The 24,319-nt window shown below is 40.5% G+C and overlaps 1 protein-coding gene across 2 annotated transcripts in view; it reads right to left on the bottom strand.

Moving 5' to 3' along the window:
* Positions 1-24,319, bottom strand: part of LOC138961412 (probable insulin-like peptide 7) — a 106,953-nt gene that overhangs the window by 38,562 nt on the left and 44,072 nt on the right. The window contains exon 1 of one of the 2 annotated variants that reach the window (XM_070333028.1): positions 6,396-6,601. The exons of the other annotated variant lie outside the window; for it this stretch is intronic. Coding sequence (XP_070189129.1) covers positions 6,396-6,408 — 13 coding nt within the window. The 5' untranslated portion in view covers positions 6,409-6,601. Of the gene's footprint in view, positions 1-6,395; positions 6,602-24,319 lie in introns of those variants that run through there. 2 annotated transcript variants of the gene reach the window in all.

The raw sequence follows: 24,319 nt of genomic DNA, 5'->3' as shown, positions 1-24,319 counted from the left end.
ACACACACACACACACACACACACACACACACACACACACACACATACACCACGACCCTCGTCTGGATTACCCCTCTATGTCAAAACATTTAGTCAAAACTTGACTAAATGTAAAAAGCAGCTAATTAGATGTAATTGCAACCGGATTTTCTTGACATTTTCAAGATTTATGATATGAACTGCATTGCCGGACAATACATTTTGCAATTGCAAAACAAGTTTCGTGCCCTTTGCATATAATTCCCTTCTTTCTGTGTTTATTCGGCGGCTTTCCTTTCTCGTCAAAATTGAAATGAAACGTAAAGCGAGAAGAGGAGGAAAACACCAACACACCCTCTCTCTCTCTCTCTCTCTCTCTCTCTCTCTCTCTCTCTCTCTCTCTCTCTCTCTGAGAATGTGAGTAGGGTCAGTGTTTGGGTAAGTTTGAGAGTGTGTTTAGGAGGCATTGTGTGTTTGTGTGTATATGTACATTCAAGTGGTTGTGCGCTCGTGTATGTGTGTGTAAATGCATTTTCGTTCTTGCGTACGTGCGTGTTTATGTATGTGTGTGTATGGGTGTGTGTGTGCGTGAGTGCGTGTGTGTGTGTGTGAGTGTGTGTTTGCCTGCGTACGTGCGTGCGTGTGTGTATGTGTTTGTGTGTGTGCGTGTGTGTGTGTGTGTGTATGTGTGTGTTAGCATGGCAAGGATGATATTTTCATTTTATTTGCATTTTCACGTTCACTGCGTCACTTGGGAATTAAAGTCGCTTCCTCCCAGTGTAAAGCTGGCAGCAACCGAGTCACGCTACCAACGTGTGTGCATATTTAGGTAGTCAGCCATCTGCACTTCTGGAACAATGATAGAGACTTTTACTTGCCAGTGGTGACACGGGGGTTAGGCATATATACCGTTTGTGAGTCGGCACATAACCTTGATGCGTGTCAGTCGACTCGTGACCAGTGGATCACAAGTCTAGTGCTCTGTCAACTGAGCTACTGGCCCCCAAGGGCAAAACGCAAACAAAGCTTTGCTGGTTCGATCTCGAACAATAAGCATCCGGAAAGAAACATGTTACACATGCATTTCCTCATAGAGTCGAGGTAATCGATATCTCATGTGAAACAATTCAAACTTTCTTCAGCAGTCAAAAGAACTTTGCTAAATAGCCATAAGCTCAGTCAAAGCTGGGGCCAGCTGCGGATTGTCTCAGTTCAGCTCTAAACTGAATCAGTGAATGTCATCTCTTGGGTGACAAGATAGCCTGGGTTGCTGTTCCTTGGTGCTAGTGTCAGTATCCAGAGTGATGTATTATTGTGAACCGATTTGTTCAAGACAGCATCATAAGTGAAATATCAGTGTTTCTGTTCACCGGAAAATTTGCGGCATTTTACTGGGTACAAAAATACACATACCGGAAGTGAAACCGTCAATCGGTTAAACGTACCCGTTTGATTGAATGTGACATTTTTGCGGTATCAAAGTGTAGATAGTTCCATATGTAATCAGAGCATAAGTTAACTGGTTTCCAAATTCCCTGTGATCAGATTTAGAGAGATCTAGCCTAGAGATGTATGGCTTTACAAAACACCGTGCGCTATCACTGGGCAACTGGCCCCAAGCCAATGTTCTTACGACAGTTGTAACACTAACGGATCAATGAACACTGTCCTGTGTCCAGTGGCATTGCATTGGCGGATTATTGGTTGGAACCAAGCCGTTGGACAACAAGTAAGCAGTAATTGTATGTTATCTGTGGGGATGACCGATCATATATGATCAGCAGTGATCCTATGTTGATCTCAGCATTGAGGATGGAAAACGGTTGTAACACGTCATCTTCTCATTTGGTTGACAGAGTCCCATTGTCTGTTTTCACAACTTGTTGGACCCAGCATGATTAACAGTCCCAAGGTGAAGGTCGTACGTTTAGGGTGGTGGGGGACATGAACTTCCGGTCATAAAACACGTGAAGGGGACACGTACAAACTTCCCTGCAACGTGAAATGCTTTAAAAACAGATTCAGCACATAAAACCCCTGAAGTTTGTGACTCCCCCCCCCAGCAAGAAAAACACACTGTGTGGTATATTTTAATGGAGAGCATACATTTCTGGTTCTGTCATTTTGTCATATTCAAATAAAAATATCTTATTTCTGTTCAAAGCAATACGCCGCAGGTAACATTCAGTTCTTTTCATTTAAAGTAGATTTAAACGATGTTGTTCGGATTTATTTTCTTCATAAAATTTGCAGAAATAGCCATGCCAGCTTCAACAATTTCTGGACTTTTAAAGCAGTCCTTAATGTTACCTTTCGCACACCTTCTTACAAAAAAAATCGGCAGCTCCGCGGCAAAGTGTTTAGGCGATTTCAGATAAGTTTCGGAATTTCGCCAACTGCAATTGCCGACGCCTTACAACATCCTCGGTTTATGTTATAATTTGGAGTCAGTTTGTTGTCATGAAATAGGCAACTTCCCTCGAAAGTGTTATTATAAGTTATTTCTAACATGCTGACTGTTTGCAAATGATAGCAGACAAGTCGAGAAAATGGATATCAAGCATGAGCCGGCAGCCGAATGCTGATATCTTTTTAGAGACATGTCTGTTATCATTTGCTAACAATCAACATATTAGAAATAACGGTTTTATTACCCCGTAGGACCAAGAGAAATTTCGAAGCGACCCAGCGAATTAGACAGAATAACGGCAATGGGAACTTGATAGCTCCTTCTTCTTCTTCTTCTTCTGCGTTCGTGGGCTAAAACTCCCACGTACACTCGTGTTTTTGCACAAAAACACAAGTGGAATTTTACGTGTATGACCGTTTTTACCCCGCCATTTAGGCAGCCATACGCCGCTTGCGGAGGAAGCATGCTGGATATTTTTGTGTTTCTATAACCCACCGAACTCTGACATGGATTACAGGATCTTTCCCGAGCGCACTTTGTCTTGTGCTTGCGTGTACACACGAAGGGGGATAAGGCACTATAGCAGGTCTGCACATTAGTTGACCTGGGCGATCGGAAAAATCTCCACTCTTAACCCACCAGGCGGCCGCGGCCGGGATTCGAACCCTCGACCTTCCGATTAAGAGGCCGACGTCTTACCATCCCGCCACAGCGTCCGTCGTTGATCGCTCCAATCTGATCATGTCTGTCAGTCAAAGCATTCTCGTGACCTGGGTAAGCTAATCACTCACATGGCGTGATGAATATATATAAACAGGTGAAATGCGTCAACGCAACCATTTCACAAGACAAACCATGTTGAAGATAGGTTTCAGTGCCTTCGATTTTTCTTGTCCACAGAGAGCGACAGATTTAGAATCGACGCCAGACAAATAAGAAATGACGTGAAGATAGTTTTGAGGTTTATTGAGTGACGCAATTTTATTTCATCCTTCAGAACTTTGACAATCACATTTTCAAGTGAGCGAAAAAGGCTTTGCACACTTTGAGGGTGGTTGGTGCCTCGCCGTTCTGTAAAACACCCACAGATAAACTGTCTTTTTGGTATGTTTAAGATAAAAAGTGTAACATCTGACAGCATTGGAAGTGTAGTTCTTAAGAATACATCACGCTGATATTGTTAATTACGTTTTTTACTTTGTCTTGTTTATTTTTAGCTTGATAAACAAAACGGGTCCCTGCCTGAACGTTATGACATTTAGCGGGTCACCTAGAATCAGTCTTTATTGGCACAAACAAAGCCCAATGGTGCACTGCAAAATAATGGTAATACATTTCTTTTGTATGCCTCATTCACGAACCAAGTTTTTACTTAGTGTAGCGGTGTTTTGTCTCATGGGTACCTACACATTGCTGCTTTTTTTCTCTCCATAAAGTTGGTATCTAGAGGTGTGGAAATAATGTCTGTGCAATATTTATTATATATAATATTTATTATATATATATTACAATATAATATTCAACAGTTTGAGTATTCCATAAAACCAAGGCGTTGTCTCAAAGCCCCATTTGGATGGGTGGAAAAGTCTAGTGATGTCAAGGTTTGCCTTACCATTGGTAGGCTAGGGGTTCGAAACCCAGCTGGAAGGATGAGGTTTGAGTTATTTACCTATCGCCCAGGTCAACTTGTATGCAGACCAGCTAGTACCGTATCCCGTTCATGTGTACACGCAAGCACAAGACCAAGCACCCACGAACAAGATAGTTTTATCCATGTCAGAGTTCGGTTGATTTCAGATACGCATAAAGCCCCCAAAAAGGGAGTATGACTGTCTAAATTGTGTGGTAAAATTGGCCATACGCGTGAAAGCCAACTCGTGCAAAATACGAGTGTACATGGGAGAAGAAAAAGAAGATGTTTGGTGTGGTAGTTAAACATGTTAAAGAAGAACAGATAGCTTGCTTAGGGGCCGTACAGGAGTATAATACGCACTATTTGTTTCAAATGCAGATTAAGACAATACAGTTGTCGTAACTAGAGTATTTGGTATACACACATCACCCCACAGTAAGACTAGTCTAACCTACTTAATTACCAATATCCTGAATAGCGTTCTAACTAGCTATCATCAACTGCTTTCTCCATCTGCTCATCTGCCACTGTCTATGTCTCCCTCATTATCTGTCTCTGTCTTCGTCTCCCTCAGTATCTGACTTTCTCTGTCTCTCTGTATCTGTTTCTCCATCTGTCTGTCTGTCTGTCTGTCTGTCTGTTTCTCTCTCACTATCTTTCTGTCTGCCTGTCTCTCTCTCTTTCTCTCCCTCCCTCCATCTCTCCCTCTTACCCTCTCTCCTTCGCTTGCTCTCTTCCTCTCTTTCACTCACTCAATACGGGTGCGTCTCTGTCTCTGTCTCTGTCTCTGTCTCTGTCTCTGTCTCTGTCTCTGTCTCTCTGCCCCCCTCCCCCGCTCTTTTTCTTTTCATGTCGTTCTCTTTCCTAGCCTACCCCTACCCTCTCTTCGTATCAGGGATCATTGTTAGCATTTATCTTTTGTATTAAAATGCCGACAACAAATTGTGGCATAAATGCCTGAGAAAGTGTACACGTCTTTGTTAAATGTCAAGGCATGTTTCTGCTGCCAAAGATTGCCGCTAATCAAATTGGAATAATCAACCGCACAGTTCGACATTTTGAAATCATCTCAAACATCTTCAGTTAACAAAAAAACAACAACAAAGGTATAATACGTATTAACAGATATTTGGCTATTAGGTAAGGCTTGCATGATTCGCAATTACCAAAAATTGAATCAACCACCAAACCGAAACAAAAGTAGACACACTATGAAAGAACAAAACAAAAAACGTCAGATACCTTTAGAAGCAGCAAGTCCAGCAAAGTACCAAAACACGTCAGATACCTTTAGAAGCAGCAAGTCCAGCAAAGTACCAAAACACGTCAGATACCTTTAGAAGCAGCAAGTCCAACAAAGTACCAAAACACGTCAGATACCTTTAGAAGCAGCAAGTCCAACAAAGTACCAAAACACGTCAGATACCTTTAGAAGCAGCAAGTCCAGCAAAGTACCAAAACACGTCAGATACCTTTAGAAGCAGCAAGTCCAGCAAAGTACCAAAACACGTCAGATACCTTTAGAAGCAGCAAGTCCAGCAAAGTACCAAAACACGTCAGATACCTTTAGAAGCAGCAAGTCCAGCAAAGTACCAAAACACGTCAGATACCTTTAGAAGCAGCAAGTCCAGCAAAGTACCAAAACACGTCAGATACCTTTAGAAGCAGCAAGTCCAGCAAAGTACCAAAACACGTCAGATACCTTTAGAAGCAGCAAGTCCAGCAAAGTACCAAAACACGTCAGATACCTTTAGAAGCAGCAAGTCCAGCAAAGTACCAAAACACGTCAGATACCTTTAGAAGCAGCAAGTCCAGCAAAGTACCAAAACACGTCAGATACCTTTAGAAGCAGCAAGTCCAGCAAAGTACCAAAACACGTCAGATACCTTTAGAAGCAGCAAGTCCAGCAAAGTACCAAAACACGTCAGATACCTTTAGAAACAGCAAGTCCAACAAAGTACCAAAACACGTCAGATACCTTTAGAAGCAGCAAGTCCAGCAAAATACCAAAACACGTCAGATACCTTTAGAAGCAGCAAGTCCAGCAAAGTACCAAAAAAACGTCAGATACCTTTAGAAGCAACGAGTCCAGCAAAGTACCAAAAAAACGTCAGATACCTTTAGAAGCAGCAAGTCCAGCAAAATACCAAACATTCCCTGAACAAACTCTTATCTTGTAACCACATAACATGTATTCATTTCAAGTTGAAAGCATCCTGAAAACGATGTTTTAATTTATAACATAAACCAGAAGATGACCGTTTTAGGAAACGTTTCCGTGTGATATCAATAAGACGTCTGGCGATTTAAGGCAACATAAAAATTTTAAAAAATGACAAAAGAGAGATAAGAAAATGATAACAATCCACTCACCATGTTTACACATTGTACTATCCTAGAACAATCCAGGAACCCTAAAAACAAAAGGGTCGGTAAATCCTGGATCAAGTCCTCCTCACAGCCAACAGCGGGAAAAAAGGAAAGCTACAAAAACCAACACACACAAACAAGCACTGAAGAAGACACCACGGATGAACCAATCACAGCCAAGCAACACGACTCGCAGCTGCCAGGACCTCTTTCACTCATCACTCATTGTACGCAAGGGAGGTCACTTTGCTTATATAGGAGTGATTTCCCCTGGAGGGTGGAGCGTCAACTCGTCCCCCGCCAGGGCGCAGCACACGTCATACGCTCGCCTCCGCCATCTTGTTCGGTGATCCCCATGTTTGTCGATGATTATTAAAACATATTCTCAGGTGTGGTTTTGTCTTTCTGCCTTTCAAGGCTTGGCTCCTTGTCTGTTGCGTTGTGAACTATCCTGTTACCGGCGTGGCTCAGAATTAGATTTCTCCTGTTATTTGATTATCGCATGTCAGTGTCCCTACTGGTAAAAACATGGTCTAGCACAGATACTGACACGCACACACGGACAGAGACTCATACACACATGCACACACAGGTGCACACAGATACACGCACACCACACACACACACACACACACACACACACACACACACACACACACACACACATACACACACACATACACCCTGCGGATACACCCACATACAAACACACACACACACACACACACACACACACACGCTAACATCGACATACACCTACGCTGCACGGTCACACGCAAGACTATGCTGCCCTCCCCCCCCCCCCCCACACACACACACAAACATATGATTTGTGTGAATGATGTTTTTGTCACGCATTTCTCACGATAGATATTTCTAAAAGTTGTGGATTTACGCAAGAAGCTCTGAAAACTATTGATCCGTAGGCTATGGACTTTTTAATCCTTTGTGTACAAATCAGTCATACACTTCTAAAGAAACATTCAGAACACATTGCGTGTCTATGAATCCCTTGCTTTGCGCGTGGATTTGCGAACACTTTACACCTTGACATTCCAACTGACCCTTCACTAAAACATAAGAGAACAAAACGTCTTGAACGTTATGAATGTCTACAGACGTTTTGTGTTCGTTTTCCTGAGTATTTTATTTCTTTTTCAGTAACAAATGATTGCATATATGGAAGACAGTTTTCTGTAAATAAGTGTGTAATTTTGCTTATAAGGCACTGCTGTGGTTTTACTACTCAACTCAACTCAACTCAAATTTTATTGGCTTCAATTTTCATAGAAGAATTTGTCTTGCGCTTGGGAGAAAGTAAGAGTATAACATATAAAAACAGCATTATTTTGTTTCGACAAAAAAATCAATTTCTTTTCTCTCAGTTAGGATAATATCATGTATTGAGAATATTATATGGCTTGCTGTTTGTTACCAGGTGTATGCGACTTAATATGTCTTTTAGAACTGTAATACGAGCGAAAGCGAGCTTTTCAATATTTGATAGAGCACCGAGTATTTACCTAGTATCTTACTCAAGGCATGCAGTATTCTGTTTATCCTACATTCTGTGCTTGCACGCCTCAAACTTCCTGGAATCTCTCTTCCAGAGCAAAAAACAACTCTTACTTCAAAGGTGCACGAATGGAAGAAGACGTGACAATAGGAATAATATAGCATCAGGTGCAAGTTACTCTTACGGAGCAAAGACAAAGTGTATCTTCTTCTTCTTCTTCTTCGTTCATGGGCTTAGACTCCCACGTTCACTCATGTTTTAAGCACAAGTGGAGTTGTACGTGTATGACCGTTTTTACCCCGCCATTCAGGCAGCATACGCCGATTTCGGGGGAACAAAGTGTATCGAGAAGCAAGTTTGTCCCAGTGACCTTGTCATCCTGAGCAGTGGCATAATTATTGTCTCTGAGGTCCCTCTCAAACTGTAGTTTGATCCGATTTCATTTACATAATATCGTAATCAGATGGCACGCACCACCTTGCACCATTGGATAAAACATCTTAGCCTACTTAGTGCTTTTTGACTTCGACTTTGTCCCATCGGAATTCTGTTGAGGGGGACAAAATGTCCCATTCTCTGTTTCTCCCAGGCCGAACCGTTAATCTGTGCAACCAGGGAATACGTGTATTAACTAAACTATTTAAGGTAATACATGAATTAACTGTTTTTTTCCGTCAGTTCATGTATTACCTAGTTAATACACGTATTCCCTGGTTTCACAGATTAACTGTAACATAATTATACACACGTGTGAGTATATGGTTTGGTTATGGCATGGGTGGTCTCCCTCACGTATGAAGGATACACTTGGTTAATAAATGTGTGTGCACTTTTGTTCATAATGAACTACTTCTGCTTCACGTTTTGTTTCACTAACAGAGTTGAATGGCCTAGCTGTTGACAAATCTATAATGCACCTTGTTTTCTCCAAAATACAGTTATGAATTAGGACAGCCAGGGTGAAAATGCGCAGGTTGAAAGTCACTGAGGAGCTACAGGTTTCAAGCTCAGTTTCAGAATTTGAGATGATGTTTCAACATCTTCACGAAGCTACAGCTAATTAGTGCCCGACGTTGCACGGCGTCAACTCCATCAACATCAAATACAATGAGTTCGTGCCTACAGTAGAGATTCTTAACTTGAGTTTTGTTGTTGTTGTGGCTATTCAGAACCATGTATTTACAATGTTTTAAAACGATAAGTGTATCAAAGCAGTGCAACCCGTCAAACTCACCTATACATTAGCTCCTGTGAAAGAAAAAAGTAAAAACATTGATTTTACTTTTACACCTTCAGATAAAAAACAAACAAACATTTGTTTGTCTGCGCAATCTTATAACTTGTATTGATTTGCCACACACACACACACACACACACACACACGCACCTATATGTGTGGATGGTTACCTAAGAGGCGGCACTGGGTGCAGTGCCTTTCTAGTGCACTTGCACTACAACAGCACTGGGTGCAGTACTCGCTCCGGCATCGAAGAATTTTGCACTAAAAAATGCACAAAATTTGACCTATTTCGTCGCCTATAGAGGACGGAAAGAATGTCATTTTGAACATTGTTATGACATTCTTTCCGTCAAAAAAGTCAATTTAACGGTGTTAAATGAAGCGACCATCCACACAATTAGGTTGCCATCCAGAGTTTAAATTGCCATCCACGTGTGGATGGTTGCCTTATGGTGATTTAGGCAACCAAACCTGTGGAAACATGGGTACACACACACACACACACACACACACACACACACACACACACACACACACACACACACACACATATACTCTCACACACAATCACACTCACACACACATACACACACACACACACATATACTCTCACACACAATCACACTCACACACACACACACACACACACACACACTCGTCGCACTCCATCCCTACCCCACACACACACACTTCCCACACAGTTCCCACCACCCACCACACCACTCCTCCTCACCCACACCCACACCAAAGCTGCTCCCCCTGCACCCTCATCTGTATCGAATGATTATGGAGAGAGGCTACTTGCGTGGATCATTGTTAATTACTGTCGGCCACTACGTCCACAGGCCCGAGGGGACCCATTTGGAGGATAGGCGTGCGTGTGGCATTGTCGTTTGTATAACGAAGGTACTGCTTCCACAATGTACAGAGCAGGTTCCGTTCTGTGTATAACTGGACATTCCCCATACCCCGCAGGCTGACCAGGGCCGGGGTGCACGAGACAGTTTGTTTGTTTGTTTGTTTGCTTAACGCCCAGCCGACCACGAAGGGCCATATCAGGGCGGTGCTGCTTTGACATATAACGTGCGCCACACACAAGACAGAAGTCGCAGCACAGGCTTCATGTCTCACCCAGTCACATTATTCAACCAGTCCTAGCACTAACCCCATAATGCCAGACGCCAGGCGGAGCAGCCACTAGATTGCCAATTTTAAAGTCTTAGGTATGACCCGGCCGGGGTTACGAGAAAGTTACCAACCGGTTGGGGGACAACCGCGTTGTTGGATTGGTTGGAATTGAGATTTGTTGTGATTTCAACCAATCAGACGCCGCGGTTTGTTCTCTCCCGTGGCACCCACTGTCGCTTCGTGCCCCTCAGTCCGATCTGTTGTGTTTATGATGTAGGCTACATTATACATTTTCTAGAATTGTCAGTGAATTAATTCGGCGACTAAAACAGTAAATGTATGATTTTACTGAAACTTGTAAGGAAAATTATCAGTTTTTACTGGTGATTCTGGTTTGGGACGTGTTTAAAAATCAAAAGCAAAGATTATTAAGGTTCAGTAGATTGAGGTCCTAGTGACTGTGCCGCTTTGTCTATAATAAAACGTTCCATAAACTATACCTTTCTCGCTTTTTGACTCTTGCTATTCGGAAGGGTTTCTGGAGGGTTTTTTGTGTGTCTACGTTTAAAAAAAAAAAAATCGATAATGTCTTTGTTGACGGCAAGTCCGTCCGAAGAAAAAAGTTGAGGCCGTACCGTAGCGACCGCATTTTTCAATCCAAATCAATGAAATGAAAACAATGGTTGAAACGATAGGCCTGTGGCATTTAAACTCCCACTTCAATACGTGGTAAAAGTATCAGTACCTTTTTGGAACCATACCAGTCTGTTGACATTTTAATCAGAGACTATAAGTAAGGAGGTGCCTCGTTGAGATAGATTTTAAGCATCCATATTGCCTTATTCAGTACGTTCCATCTGTAGCGGATGTGGTAAAATATTAAGTAACTGAAATGTTTCATCAGTTGTGATATTAAAATCTGGTGAAATAAGTTTCATAGCACAGCGACGATGCGAGTTTAGTTGTTTTTTTTTATAATCATAAACATCATTGCAACCATCCTATACAGCTTTAGGAGTAATTAGACTTGGTCATTATGTGTGTGTGATAATATACATGTAGCTTGTGAGTTGAAATGTCTGCATATGTTTTTCATTTGCGACAATAATAATACATTTCTCGATAACTTCTAAAACGTAATAACTTAGTTGAAATTGCCCTTTCAGTTCCTAGAACTCTGTGTTTATGGATTGACTTGTTCAATTGGTGTAGTATCCAAGGTTACACGAAGAATTAAGGTGCAAGTTGGTGTTTCTATCGTGTGGTGATCACCGTATATGCATACTTTTGTGCTGATGTGTGAATGATCATGGAGTGTGTCGTACACCAGTCAGAGACCTCATCAATGCTTTTTTGATGCGATGTTTCAACAGAGGAAATACTGTTATCAGGTGTGTACAGCGACGCACCAGTCAGCAAAAAGGTCGGTTGTTACTTACCAATAAGATATTTGCAAAGGCAGATGGAAAAGAAACGTGGTCAAAGGACTGAGCCTTGAGCGAACTACTGACTGAACATGCTCTTTTTTTGCTTCTTCTTTTTTACATTTAGTCAAGTTTTGACTCAATGTTTTAACGTAGAGGGGGGAATCGAGACGAGGGTCGTGGTGTTTGTGTGTGTAAGTGTGTGTGTGTGTGTCTGTCTGTCTGTGTCTGTGTCTGTGTGTGTGTGTGTGTAGAGCGATTCAGACTAAACTACTGGGCCGATCTTTATGAAATTGAAAATGAGAGTTCCTGGGTATGATATCCCCAGACATTTTTTTCTTTTTTTTGATAAATACCTTTGATGACGTCATATCCGGCTTTTTGTAAAAGTTGAGGCGGCACTGTCACACCCTCATTTTTCCATTAAATTGATTGAAATTTTGGCCAAGCAATCTTCGACGAAGGCCGGGGTTTGGTATTGCATTTCAGCTTGGTGGCTTAAAAACTAATGAGTGAGTTTGGTCATTAAAAATCGGAAACTTGTAATTACAATTATTTTTTTATTAAACGATCCAAAAACAATTTCATCTTATTCTTCGTCATTTTCTGATTCCAAAAACATATACATATGTTATATTTGGATTAAAAACAAGCTCTGAAAATTAAAAATATAAAAATTATGATCAAAATTAAATTTCCGAAATCGTTTTAAAAACTATTTCATCTTATTCCTTGTCGGTTCCTAATTCCAAAAACATATAGATATGATATGTTTGGATTAAAAACACGCTCAGAAAGTTAAAACGAAGAGAGGTACAGTAAAGCGTGCTACGAAGCACAGCGCAATCGCTACCGCGCCAAACAGGCTCGTCACTTTCACTGCCTTTTGCACTAGCGGCGGACTACGTTCAGTTTCATTCTGTGAGTTCCACAGCTTGACTAAATGTAGTAATTTCGCCTTACGCGACTTGTTTTTTGTTGTTGTTGTTGTTGCTTTCCTAACACCTGTTCCCAGTGCTGGTATGCTCTCCACTGCTCCGACCACATCTGCATTTCGTTCCGCTGCCAGACTTACCGATTTTACAGACGCTCCAAGGAGGGATGTCGGGTCACCGCGGTGGGCTACCCTCTGAAAATGACACTGCACTGCTGCCGAGTCACTTCGACGGTGTTCAGTAGTGGTTCTGTCCCAAGCCAACGGACCAAGGTCAACATGAGAGCTCCGGGCATCAATCAATCAATCAATCAATATGAAGCTTATATAGCGCGTATTCCGTGGGTACAGTTCTAAGCGCTTTTCGAAGAGTTGTCAACACAGGACCAACAAAGAAACTAACATCTACAAACGGACACGAATCCTATCACACACTAGCAAACCGTGATAAACATACAACAAACAACTGTTTAACAACAATGTACACATCAATAGCTAGGTCCAAACAAAATAATATTAAACACAAAGAAAACAGAGGGGCTCTGGCGAAGCTCAAGCGGCAGGGAGTTCCAGACGGAGGGGCCCGCGGAGGGGAATGCACGCTGACCAGCAGATGCGAGTAAGTTTCGAGCGAGGGATGTGAAGGCGGAGTGGGTCAGCAGCAGAACGAAGGGGACGGTTGGAGGGCTGGGTGTACAGGTCCAGTGAGGATTGAAGGTACTCGGGAGCAGAGTCGTTGAGACACTTGCATTGTAGACCAGAGTGGACAGTGTGTAGGAGATTCGGGTGTTGACAGGGAGCCAGTGCGGCAAGGAGCGAAGTAGGGGGGTGATGTAGTCTCGCTTCGTCTTCCTCAACGTCAGCCTGGCAGCAGAGTTCTGGACTCGTTGTAGGCCATGAATGGATGAGGCGGGGAGGCCAGCCAGAAGGGAGTTGCAGTAGTCCAGACGACTGAAGATGAGGCGGGAGACAACCAGCTTGACACAGGCGTCGTGGGTGAGGTAGCGACGGATGGAGGCGATGCGTCGTAGGTGGAAAAAGCAGGTCTTGATGATGAAGGAGATGTGTGTCTGCATGGAGAGAGTGGAGTCGAGAAAGACGCCAAGGCATAAAAGGCCACAAGAGCCAGAACAATTTATGGATGATTAATGAGATGAAGATGACTATAATGATGATGCTATGGATTTCCAATTTGGTTTGAGACTACGTGACACTCTACGCTTACTTTCATAATATATCCTGGCGTCAACCAGGCCCAGGATCTGCGCTGCACCTGTGGTGTTGGTCAGGTAAACAGAACCTGCATGAGCACCCTCAAAGTCGCATTCGTGAAGCGAAAGACACTCGGCTGTGTGATCCCAGCCTTCCCATAGGAACCATAGCACTTCTACTCTGGGTAGGAGCAGGCCGCAGCCCAAAAAACCCACACGACTCTGATCGGATTCGAACTCACGACTTCCCGGCCCGCTGCCTGATGCGCTAACCACTGCGCTACGGGGGCCCTTTAGAGGAACGTCTGTCATTGAGAAAAAAAATGTGAATTATTCGCATACATTATGTAATCCCAACATTCAAATTCAAAAACACTTTGATCAAAAAAGAAGCGAAAACTCTCAATCTGAATAGGGAAAAATCCCACGTTAAACTGTTCAAGTACATAATTATCATTGTCAAATACGATGTGTATATTCCTTCTCCTTGGATTCATGTACTTTTGTCTGTGATGATGTCTTGTCTGAGTGTCAGTATTCTCTAGAACTTTCTCGCATGCACATAGATCTGTGAGTAGTTTAACGTGTTTCGATTCACCACTTAGTATTATGTCAAAGATATGCTGTTCATTTTATATTCTGAACATATTTTTGTCGTATTAGTGCTACATGTTCCGTTGCTACTTGCGTGTACGCATAATAGCCTGTACATTTTGCATTTGATTTTGTGAATAACCACATAATGTATGCTGTGCTCGCCTTCATAGGCGAGAATTTTTATGTGCGTTTTCAAAATGCAATCTTTGGGTGTTTGTTGAATCGTCACTCTCCTCCTTTTCTTCTTCACTCTCATTCCCTTTCTTTTCCTCTTACTCTTTCCTTTTATCCACCTCTGTTCCTTCTTCAGCCCTTCTGTACTTACCTTCTTCTGTGCCTTCCCTTCTTTCGTTCTTCACCTTCTGTAGGCCTCTTTTGGATTGGCAGTGCACGGCCATTCCCTCCGAGGCCTGTTGTCTTGAGCACTTTATTCTTTCTTCTTTGCAAACTCTTTTTGCCTGCTCTAGCTTCTTTTCTCTTATACTGTTTCCTTTTTTGTTGCTACGTTCTTCCCTTATTCATTCTTTTAACTGTTCTTTTTGCTAGCTCTTCATTCTTTACTTTCTTTCCGCTCTTTTAGGTCTCTTTAACTTCTATCTCTTTATCTTCCTTTCCTTTCTTCCATATATATATATCTCTCTCTCTCTCTCTCTCTCTCTCTCTCTCCATTTCTATGTCCTTTCTCTTTCTCATCTCCTTCCCTTTCTCTTTCCCTATCTCTCCCTCCTTCCCTCTCTCCCTCCTTTCTCCTCTCTCTCTCTTTCCCTCCTACCCTCTGTCCCTCCTTCCTTCTCTCTCTCTTTCTTCAATGTGTGTTGACCCCTCTGTTATTCCTTCTTGTTGGTCGTGTTAACCAAAGCTTCATTCTTTCACCGGTATCGGCGTGAGTTTTTGTAACGAAGTGTGCGCTGATTTCGTGCTTGTGTTGCTTGGCCAAAGAATTCAGTTGTGTTTTTGTATTGAGCACTATTCAAAAAGGGGTATGCGGGAACTGAATAGCGATTGAAGGTCATTTTTCCACTGGCAACCGTCAGAGGCAGTAGGCTTAAGGTTCAAGGAAGCCTATCTTTTCTTTTCTTTTTTTTACACTTCAGTGAAGTTTGTGGTCTGAAGTTAGTTTCTTTAATGGGACAATGCGCAGTACAGGTATGTTGATTTATCTGTTGATTGTTTGCATTATGATTGCCTTATTGTTTACCGAAATATGCCTATTATATTCCACCGTTTGCAACTGACTTTGTGCTCGGATTTGCCGCATATGTCGAGACGTTTTTCTTCAATAGTTCTGGACGTTGTTTATGCGTTTTCTGCTGATTATCGGCTTGTTTTGTTTGAGCGAATAAATTGTCCGCAATAATAACTGTAGATGATGAAATTTCAAGTTTGATTTGATGAGTATCTAATCTGTAGGGTAATTTTGACATTTTTTATGGATTTTAAATTCGCAGTTAACTCAGTGTAATTATAGTGCCGAAAGGGAAATATACGTTGGTTAAGCTAGTTTACTTTGATAATTTATGCGCGAATTCGTGGTCTGACCGGATTTGACTATTTGAGACTTTGGACGATTCGCTTAATTTCGCTGCCTATTTTGTTTATTCAGTGTTAGTAATTCTGTTATTTGAATGTTATGAGTTATTACTTAAGCCGGAATCTGCGTCACGTCAATGTAATAATTATGCTTTAATGATTTGTGCTTTCTTTGACGCCGTCTCGCCATTTAAAGAGGTGATTAACATGTTTGAAGTTATGCGTTTATGAGAATGTGCTTTGATGTTTCATCTTAGTTATTCTAGTATTCTAAATTACTTTTTGTAGTTTTCACCAGGGTCAGCGTCATGGTCACGGAATACAACAATAAACCTCCCGTAACATCATCACCTGCGTGAATTCTTCAGCGTGAGAAAGAGGCAGTTAGCGTGTCCCATAAACTGAATGCGAGTACAATTATCATCATCATCATCATCATCATCATCATCATCATCATCATCATCGTCATCGTCATCTTCATCATCATCATCATCATCATCATCATCCTCGTCATCATCATCGTCATCTTCTTCAACATCGTCATCATCCTCATCATCATCATTATCATCATCGTCGTCATTTTTATCATTACGTGTTTCATTTTTCCCACCTCTTTTTGATGTTAACTTTTTAATTTGTTAATTTGTTAATTTTATCCCTGTGTGTCTGTGCGTCCCAAGGACAGCTTGTAAGAAAAGGCATAGCCTTGAATCTTAATCCTTGTAAAATGAAGTTCAATTCAATTCAATTCCCTGCGTCTATCCGCGTCTTGCAGTGTTTTCCTGAGGCCTGGATTTCGTGCGTTTGCGTCTGCTGGCGTCGAGGTAGATCACAAGCCAAAAATTGCGTTCTTTCGTCAAAATTCGTCTGCGTAAAACACACACACACACACACACACACACACACACACACACAAACACACATTCACACAAACACACACACACACACACACAGTGACACACACACACACTCACACACACACACACACACACACACACATACACACTCTCTCCGTTTCTCTCTCTCTCTCTCTCTCTCTCACATACACACACACACATCTATACACACACACACACACACACACACACACACACACACACACACACACACACACACACACACACACACACACACACACACACACGGCGTAAAACGGAGGAAGATCAATGCTTGTGTTATCTGTCAGCTGGAGTTGAACCTCAGGGTATATTGGGAAAAAGAACGAAAAACAACAGCAAAAGAGATAAAGGAAAGATAGAAATATAAGACAAAACATTCATAAGTGTGTGCTTGTCGATCTCACTTATACGGTGCGTGTCTGTGGTTTGCTGATTTGTTGCTCTTCCGTTCTCTTTTCTTTTGCAATTGATCTTTATCTGATAAACAAAGGGAAGTAAGCTCTCTAAATGCACACGGCATGTGTCGTAGAGAAAGTGAGAGTTACGTGGAACCAGTCTCCTGGCACCTGGCGGAGAGAATAACAAGCAAGGATTTTTTTAATGCAATGATTTTTCTTTGTGTGTGTGTGCGTGCGTGCGTGCACGGGCGCGCCCGCGTGTTTGTTTGTGTGTGTGTGTGTGTATGTGTGTGTGTGTGTGTGTGCGTGTGTGTGTGTATGTGTGTGTGTTTCAAACGGTTCAGCGACGTGGGCATCAACGTTCGCAAGTTTGTGACCCCTTGCTTTACTTGTGAGTCACAGTTTTAACCCGAGTAAATGCACATTGTCTGACAAAGTTTACGATTTAATACTTGACATGGAATTGACTCTTCACAGCTGGATGAATTGACTTATGTTTGATTCTCAGTTCACGAGTTCACGAGCTGCACGGTGCTAGCTGGACAGGGCAGGTGAACATCACTTATCCCGAGATTGACATCCTGAAGTGTGGACACAAATAACAGAAAACTTGACAACACAGACAATATTTCAATTTTCGCCCGCTGTCACAATGTTTCTTACCTTATCTCTTTGTCTATTCAAAGCGCCCTTCTGACTCGGTACAAAAGTTCAATAGAAACTCAAATCTCTGAATTTAATTATAAACTACTTGAACCCTGAAAGATTTTTTCATTTTCTCTTGTCTACCAAAATGTCTCACCTTTTAAGAATGTTTAATTAAAGCACCCATCTGATTTTGGAGCAAAAGTTCAACAGAAACTTAACACTCTGAAATTAATTACACACCTTTTGACCCTAAAAAACAAGTTTCGTATTGGTTCACCAACCAAGTTCTGCTTACCTTTCAAGTTGGTTTTTCTCTCAACCCAACCGTCCTCCAGACTTTTTTTTTCAATTAAAATGATCACAGACAGAACGTTTCATATTCTCCAACCTGTCGAATATTGGCCACCTTTAAAGTGTTATAATCCCACCGCTATTCTTACTTGACACAATATTGGCCACCTTTAAAGTGTTATAATCCTACCGCTATTCTTACTTGAAACACTATTGGCCACCTTTAAAGTGTTATAATCCCACCGCTATTCTTACTTGAAACAATATTGGCCACCAGTGTTATAATCCCACCGCTATTCTTACTTGAAACAATATTGGCCACCTTTAAAGTGTTATAATCCCACCGCTATTCTTACTTGAAACAATATTGGCCACCTTTAAAGTGTTATAATCCCACCGCTATTCTTACTTGACACAATATTGGCCACCTTTAAAGTGTAATAATCCTACCGCTATTCTTACTTGAAACAATATTGGCCACATTTAAAGTGTTATAATCCTACCGCTATTCTTACTTGAAACAATATTGGCCACCTTTAAAGTGTTATAATCCTACCGCTATTCTTACTTGAAACAATATTGGCCACCTTTAAAGTGTTATAATCCCACCGCTATTCTTACTTGAAACAATATTGGCCACCTTTAAAGTGTTATAATCCTACCGCTATTCTTACTTGAAACAATATTGGCTACCTTTAAAGTGTTATAATCCTACCACTATTCTTACTTGAACCAATATTGGCCACCTTAAAAGTGTTATAATCCTACCACTTTTCTTACTTGAAACAATCTTGGCCACCTTTAAAGTGTTATAATCCCACCGCTATTCTTACTTGAAACAATATTGGCCACCTTTAAAGTTTTTACTTGAAACAATTTTGGCCACCTTTAAAGTGTCATAATCCTACCGCTATTCTTACTTGAAACAATATTGGCCACCTTTAAAGTGTTATAATCCTACCGCTATTCTTACTTGAAACAATCTTGGCCACCTTTACAGTGTTATAATCCCACCGCTATTCTTACTTGAAACAATCTTGGCCACCTTTAAAGTGTTATAATCCCACCGCTATTCTTACTTGAAACAATATTGGCCACCTTTAAAGTGTTATAATCCTACCGCTATTCTTACTTGAAACAATATTGGCCACCTTTAAAGTGTTATAATCCTACCACTATTCTTACTTGAAACAATATTGGCCACCTTTAAAGTGTTATAATCCTACCACTTTTCTTACTTGAAACAATCTTGGCCACCTTTAAAGTGTTATAATCCCACCGCTATTCTTACTTGAAACAATATTGGCCACCTTTAAAGTTCTCACTTGAAACAATTTTGGCCACCTTTAAAGTGTCATAACCCTACCGCTATTCTTACTTGAAACAATATTGGCCACCTTTAAAGTGTTATAATCCTACCGCTATTCTTACTTAAAACAATCTTGGCCACCTTTACAGTGTTATAATCCCACTGCTATTCTTACTTGAAACAATATTGGCCACCTTTAAAGTGTTATAATCCTACCACTATTCTTACTTGAACCAATATTGGCCACCTTTAAAGTGTTATAATCCTACCACTTTTCTTACTTGAAACAATCTTGGCCACCTTTAAAGTGTTATAATCCCACCGCTATTCTTACTTGAAACAATATTGGCCACCTTTAAAGTTCTCACTTGAAACAATTTTGGCCACCTTTAAAGTGTTATAATCCTACCGCTATTCTTACTTGAAACAATATTGGCCACCTTTAAAGTGTTATAATCCTACCGCTATTCTTACTTGAAACAATCTTGGCCACCTTTACAGTGTTATAATCCCACCGCTATTCTTACTTGAAACAATCTTGGCCACCTTTAAAGTGTTATAATCCCACCGCTATTCTTACTTGAAACAATATTGGCCACCTTTAAAGTGTTATAATCCTACCGCTATTCTTACTTGAAACAATATTGGCCACCTTTAAAGTGTTATAATCCTACCACTATTCTTACTTGAAACAATATTGGCCACCTTTAAAGTGTTATAATCCTATCACTTTTCTTACTTGAAACAATCTTGGCCACCGTTAAAGTGTTATAATCCCACCGCTATTCTTACTTGAAACAATATTGGCCACCTTTAAAGTTCTCACTTGAAACAATTTTGGCCACCTTTAAAGTGTCATAATCCTACCGCTATTCTTACTTGAAACAATATTGGCCACCTTTAAAGTGTTATAATCCTACCGCTATTCTTACTTGAAACAATCTTGGCCACCTTTACAGTGTTATAATCCCACCGCTATTCTTACTTGAAACAATCTTGGCCACCTTTAAAGTGTTATAATCCCACCGCTATTCTTACTTGAAACAATATTGGCCACCTTTAAAGTGTTATAATCCCACCGCTATTCTTACTTGAAACAATATTGGCCACCTTTAAAGTGTTATGATTCCACCGCTATTCTTACTTGAAGCAAAACTTCAGCACACACAACACAACGTACATGTAGAATGTATAATTAATAATCACTTGACTTTATATTCACTCGCCCACTGAATGTTGCCTACCTTTCAATCCTGTTTTAATCAAACCACCCTACTGACTCGTTGCAACAGTTCAACAAAACTTAAAACGCTGAGTTTATTTACGAATCAATTGACCTCAGAAAGAATGTTTCATGAACTCCTAACCAAAAGTTGCTCAGCTTTCAAGAATGATTGGATCAAAAACCTTCTGATTAATTTTACAACTTCAACAAGTTTATTTGCCAACTACTTGACCATACAAAAAGTTTCATTTTCACCCTACCATCAAACTTTGCTGAACTTTAACAAAAATGCAATCTAAACGTTAGCTGACTCGGTGTCAAGATTTTATTCTACCCCTTGTACAAGATATTTTTTTTCATTTTAATTGACTTTTTCTGTTATTTCAAGAATAGCTGAGGCTAAACATAATTGGCCGGTAAATCAGGGCTTTACGTGCTTATTCCCAAGATAATATCTGAAAGGAGAGTAATAGGTATCAGACTTTAAGATAAAACCGCTGCTAGTGGAAAGTTTATTATTCTTCTGTGGATAGCTTCATATAGATACTTTGGGTAGAACATATTTAAAAACAAGTCGCGTAAGGCGAAAATACGACATTTATTCAAGCTGTCGAACTCACAGATTGAAACTGAACGCACTGCACTTTGTCACCAAGACCGTATACTCGTAGCATCGTCAGTCCACCGCTCGAGGTAATGGCAGTGAAATTGACAAACCAGAAAAGCGCGGTAGTTGCGATGAGCAGGATAGCACGATTTTCTGTATCTATTCTTTTTAACTCTCTGAGCTTGCTTTTAATCTCAACATATCATAATATATGTTTTTGGAAACAGGGAATAAGATGGAATTGGTTTTAAATCAATTTCGGAAATTTTATTTTAATCATAATTTTAATTTTTTTTTAATTTCAGAGCTTGTTTTTAATCTAAATATACCATATTTATATGTTTTTGGAATAAGAACATGTTGAAGAATAAGATAACATTGTTTTGGATCGTTTTATAAAAAAAAATGTTAATAACAATTTCAGATTTTTAATGACCAAACTCATTAATTAAGTTTTAAGCTTACAATACCAAAGTCCGGCCTTCGTTGAAAATTCCTTTGCCAAAATGGCAATCAATTCAAAAGAGAGGGTGTGACAGTGCCGCCTCAACTTTAACAAAACGCCGAATATGACGCCATAAAAGACATTTATCTAAAAAATTAAAACAACGTCTGGGGATATCATTCCCAGGAACTCTCGTGTGAACTTGACTAAATGTAACAATCTCATCAAACGTTTTTTTTCCAATGATCATAAAATGTTTTTTTTTGTTTGTATGCCTACTTTGTGTCCGCAACGTGTTGTTCTTTCAGAGCAAACGATGGAGCTGTAAGCAAACTGGAAAATAAACTAACAAAAAACAACCCACAGAGAGCACCCAGATTATTTTTAGACATGCATACATATCAGCATAGTTCAATATTATTAGTCAGAGTATTTGTATAACACAACATTTATCTGAAAATGGACACATGTTTACACCTCATATTATATGCACCATTTGCTATGCTATCTCGGACAGACTGGCCTTAACTCTTCCAGCACGTACCTATTAAAAAATAGACATCTCAATACGTATGGAGTACACACACACACACACACACACACACACACACACACACACACACACACACACACACACACACAAACATACACACGTACACACACACACACACATTAACACACACACACACATTAACACACACACACACACACACACAAACACACACACTCTCTCTCTCTCACACACACCCATACACACACACATACACACACACACACACACACACAGTCACTCAAACGCACGAACGCACGTATACACACACACACACACACACACACACACACACACACACACACACAGACACGCTAACTCTCATAATACATGCATACAGATTTGCATAAATTCATGCATATTGGCGAAGTTTTGAATAATATCATCACTGCAGAAGACGAGCTTTACATAAACACGATTGGAAAACATCCAGTTACTCTGCCGGTGAATTGGAAACACGACAACTGTGTACCAACCATTTAGACAAAATGTCAAGATAAAAACGAACAAACATGCAATTAAAAGAGTTGAAATGATACAAAATGTATACAACTTTGTCACATCCAAGGTAAGGTATTTCTTTCTACCAACAATGAACCACCTGGGTGCTCTCTGTATGTCATTCTTTTGGAATCATTTTGTTAAAAGCACTGGAAATTCATTCCTCAACAATGTTCAACTCGCCACAGTAAGCAGTCAGGGTGCTGATTGATTTTTGGTATGTGAACAAGAGGAGGGGTAGTCTTATCCCCCATAAACACCCGACTAGATCGAATATGGTAAGGCAAATTGTTGTGTTTCCATGAGGCCTAATAGTATTTCAACCGATTTATTTTTTCTCTCTCAGATTTGTAGTTATACAACAAGAGTGTTGAAAAGGGTACCGGACAGGGTATAACAATAATAACAATAACAATAACAGCACTTTATTGTCCATTGAAATATTACATAACAATTGAAATTTTTCTTCGGCACACCCTGCCTGCCTGTAAACGATTATAACAACAATTGTATAGGACGACACACATAAAACATAAAACATAAAAGGGATACAATCAAATATGATATTGCACTATGTGAATTTACCCTCTCATATCACAGGAATTGGGTTTCACAGCAGAGTAATCACATTACAAATATTTCACACACATCTTCACATGTACACATTGTTTGTTTTGTTTGTTGGAAGCACCACAATGTCAGTAACTTTAGATCCCACCCCACCCCTACCCCCTCCATAAGAACACACATGTGCCTTAAATACTGAACTGTGGTGCTTCTGATAACCTACTATGTACCTATTTCAAAACCCATTTTGTATAACTACAAATTTGTACAAATGAAGAAAAAAAGTGTCAGAAAGTACTGCTGTCACATGATTAATGTGGAACAGCTGATTGGCAATGCACTAAAATTGTTAGCGCACTCCAAGAGTGCGCTATCAATCTCTGAGAGAATATTCATGCGCCTGTACCCCTTCTTTCTATTTGAGAAGTCTCATCTCATCCTTTATTTCATTGTGGCATGTAGCTTGTCGTCTCCGCATTAACCAAATATGTATGCATCTAAACTTCCCTATGTTTAACAGAATAGCACGAGTCATTGTAATCCCGACAGCATGTTGCAGTCGACTGATTCGATTGACTTTTCCCTAGCAGACGACATTGTCGCGACCAACCTGATAGGTAGGACCTTAACTTCTCATACAGAAGGAGTCAGGAACTCAAGTGGTAAAGTTCAACAAATGAAGACTTTATTGCTTCTAGAAAATAAAGGATGAGTGGATGAGAATGAAAGGACGTTGATGAAATGATGGGGGAATGAACAAGAACTGCTGGGCTCTGCTCTACCGCTGCACAAGAAAGTTAGTGATGATGATGATGATTGATGATCAGGAATGAAGGGTGGCGGCAATGATAATGCAAAACATCATGTCAACACAATTGCACATCAACATACATGTGGTTATGGCAAC

This window comes from Littorina saxatilis, linkage group LG3, assembly GCF_037325665.1.
Source record: "Littorina saxatilis isolate snail1 linkage group LG3, US_GU_Lsax_2.0, whole genome shotgun sequence".
NCBI lineage: Eukaryota > Metazoa > Mollusca > Gastropoda > Littorinimorpha > Littorinidae > Littorina > Littorina saxatilis.
This window is presented reverse-complemented; position numbering and strand designations above follow the sequence as displayed.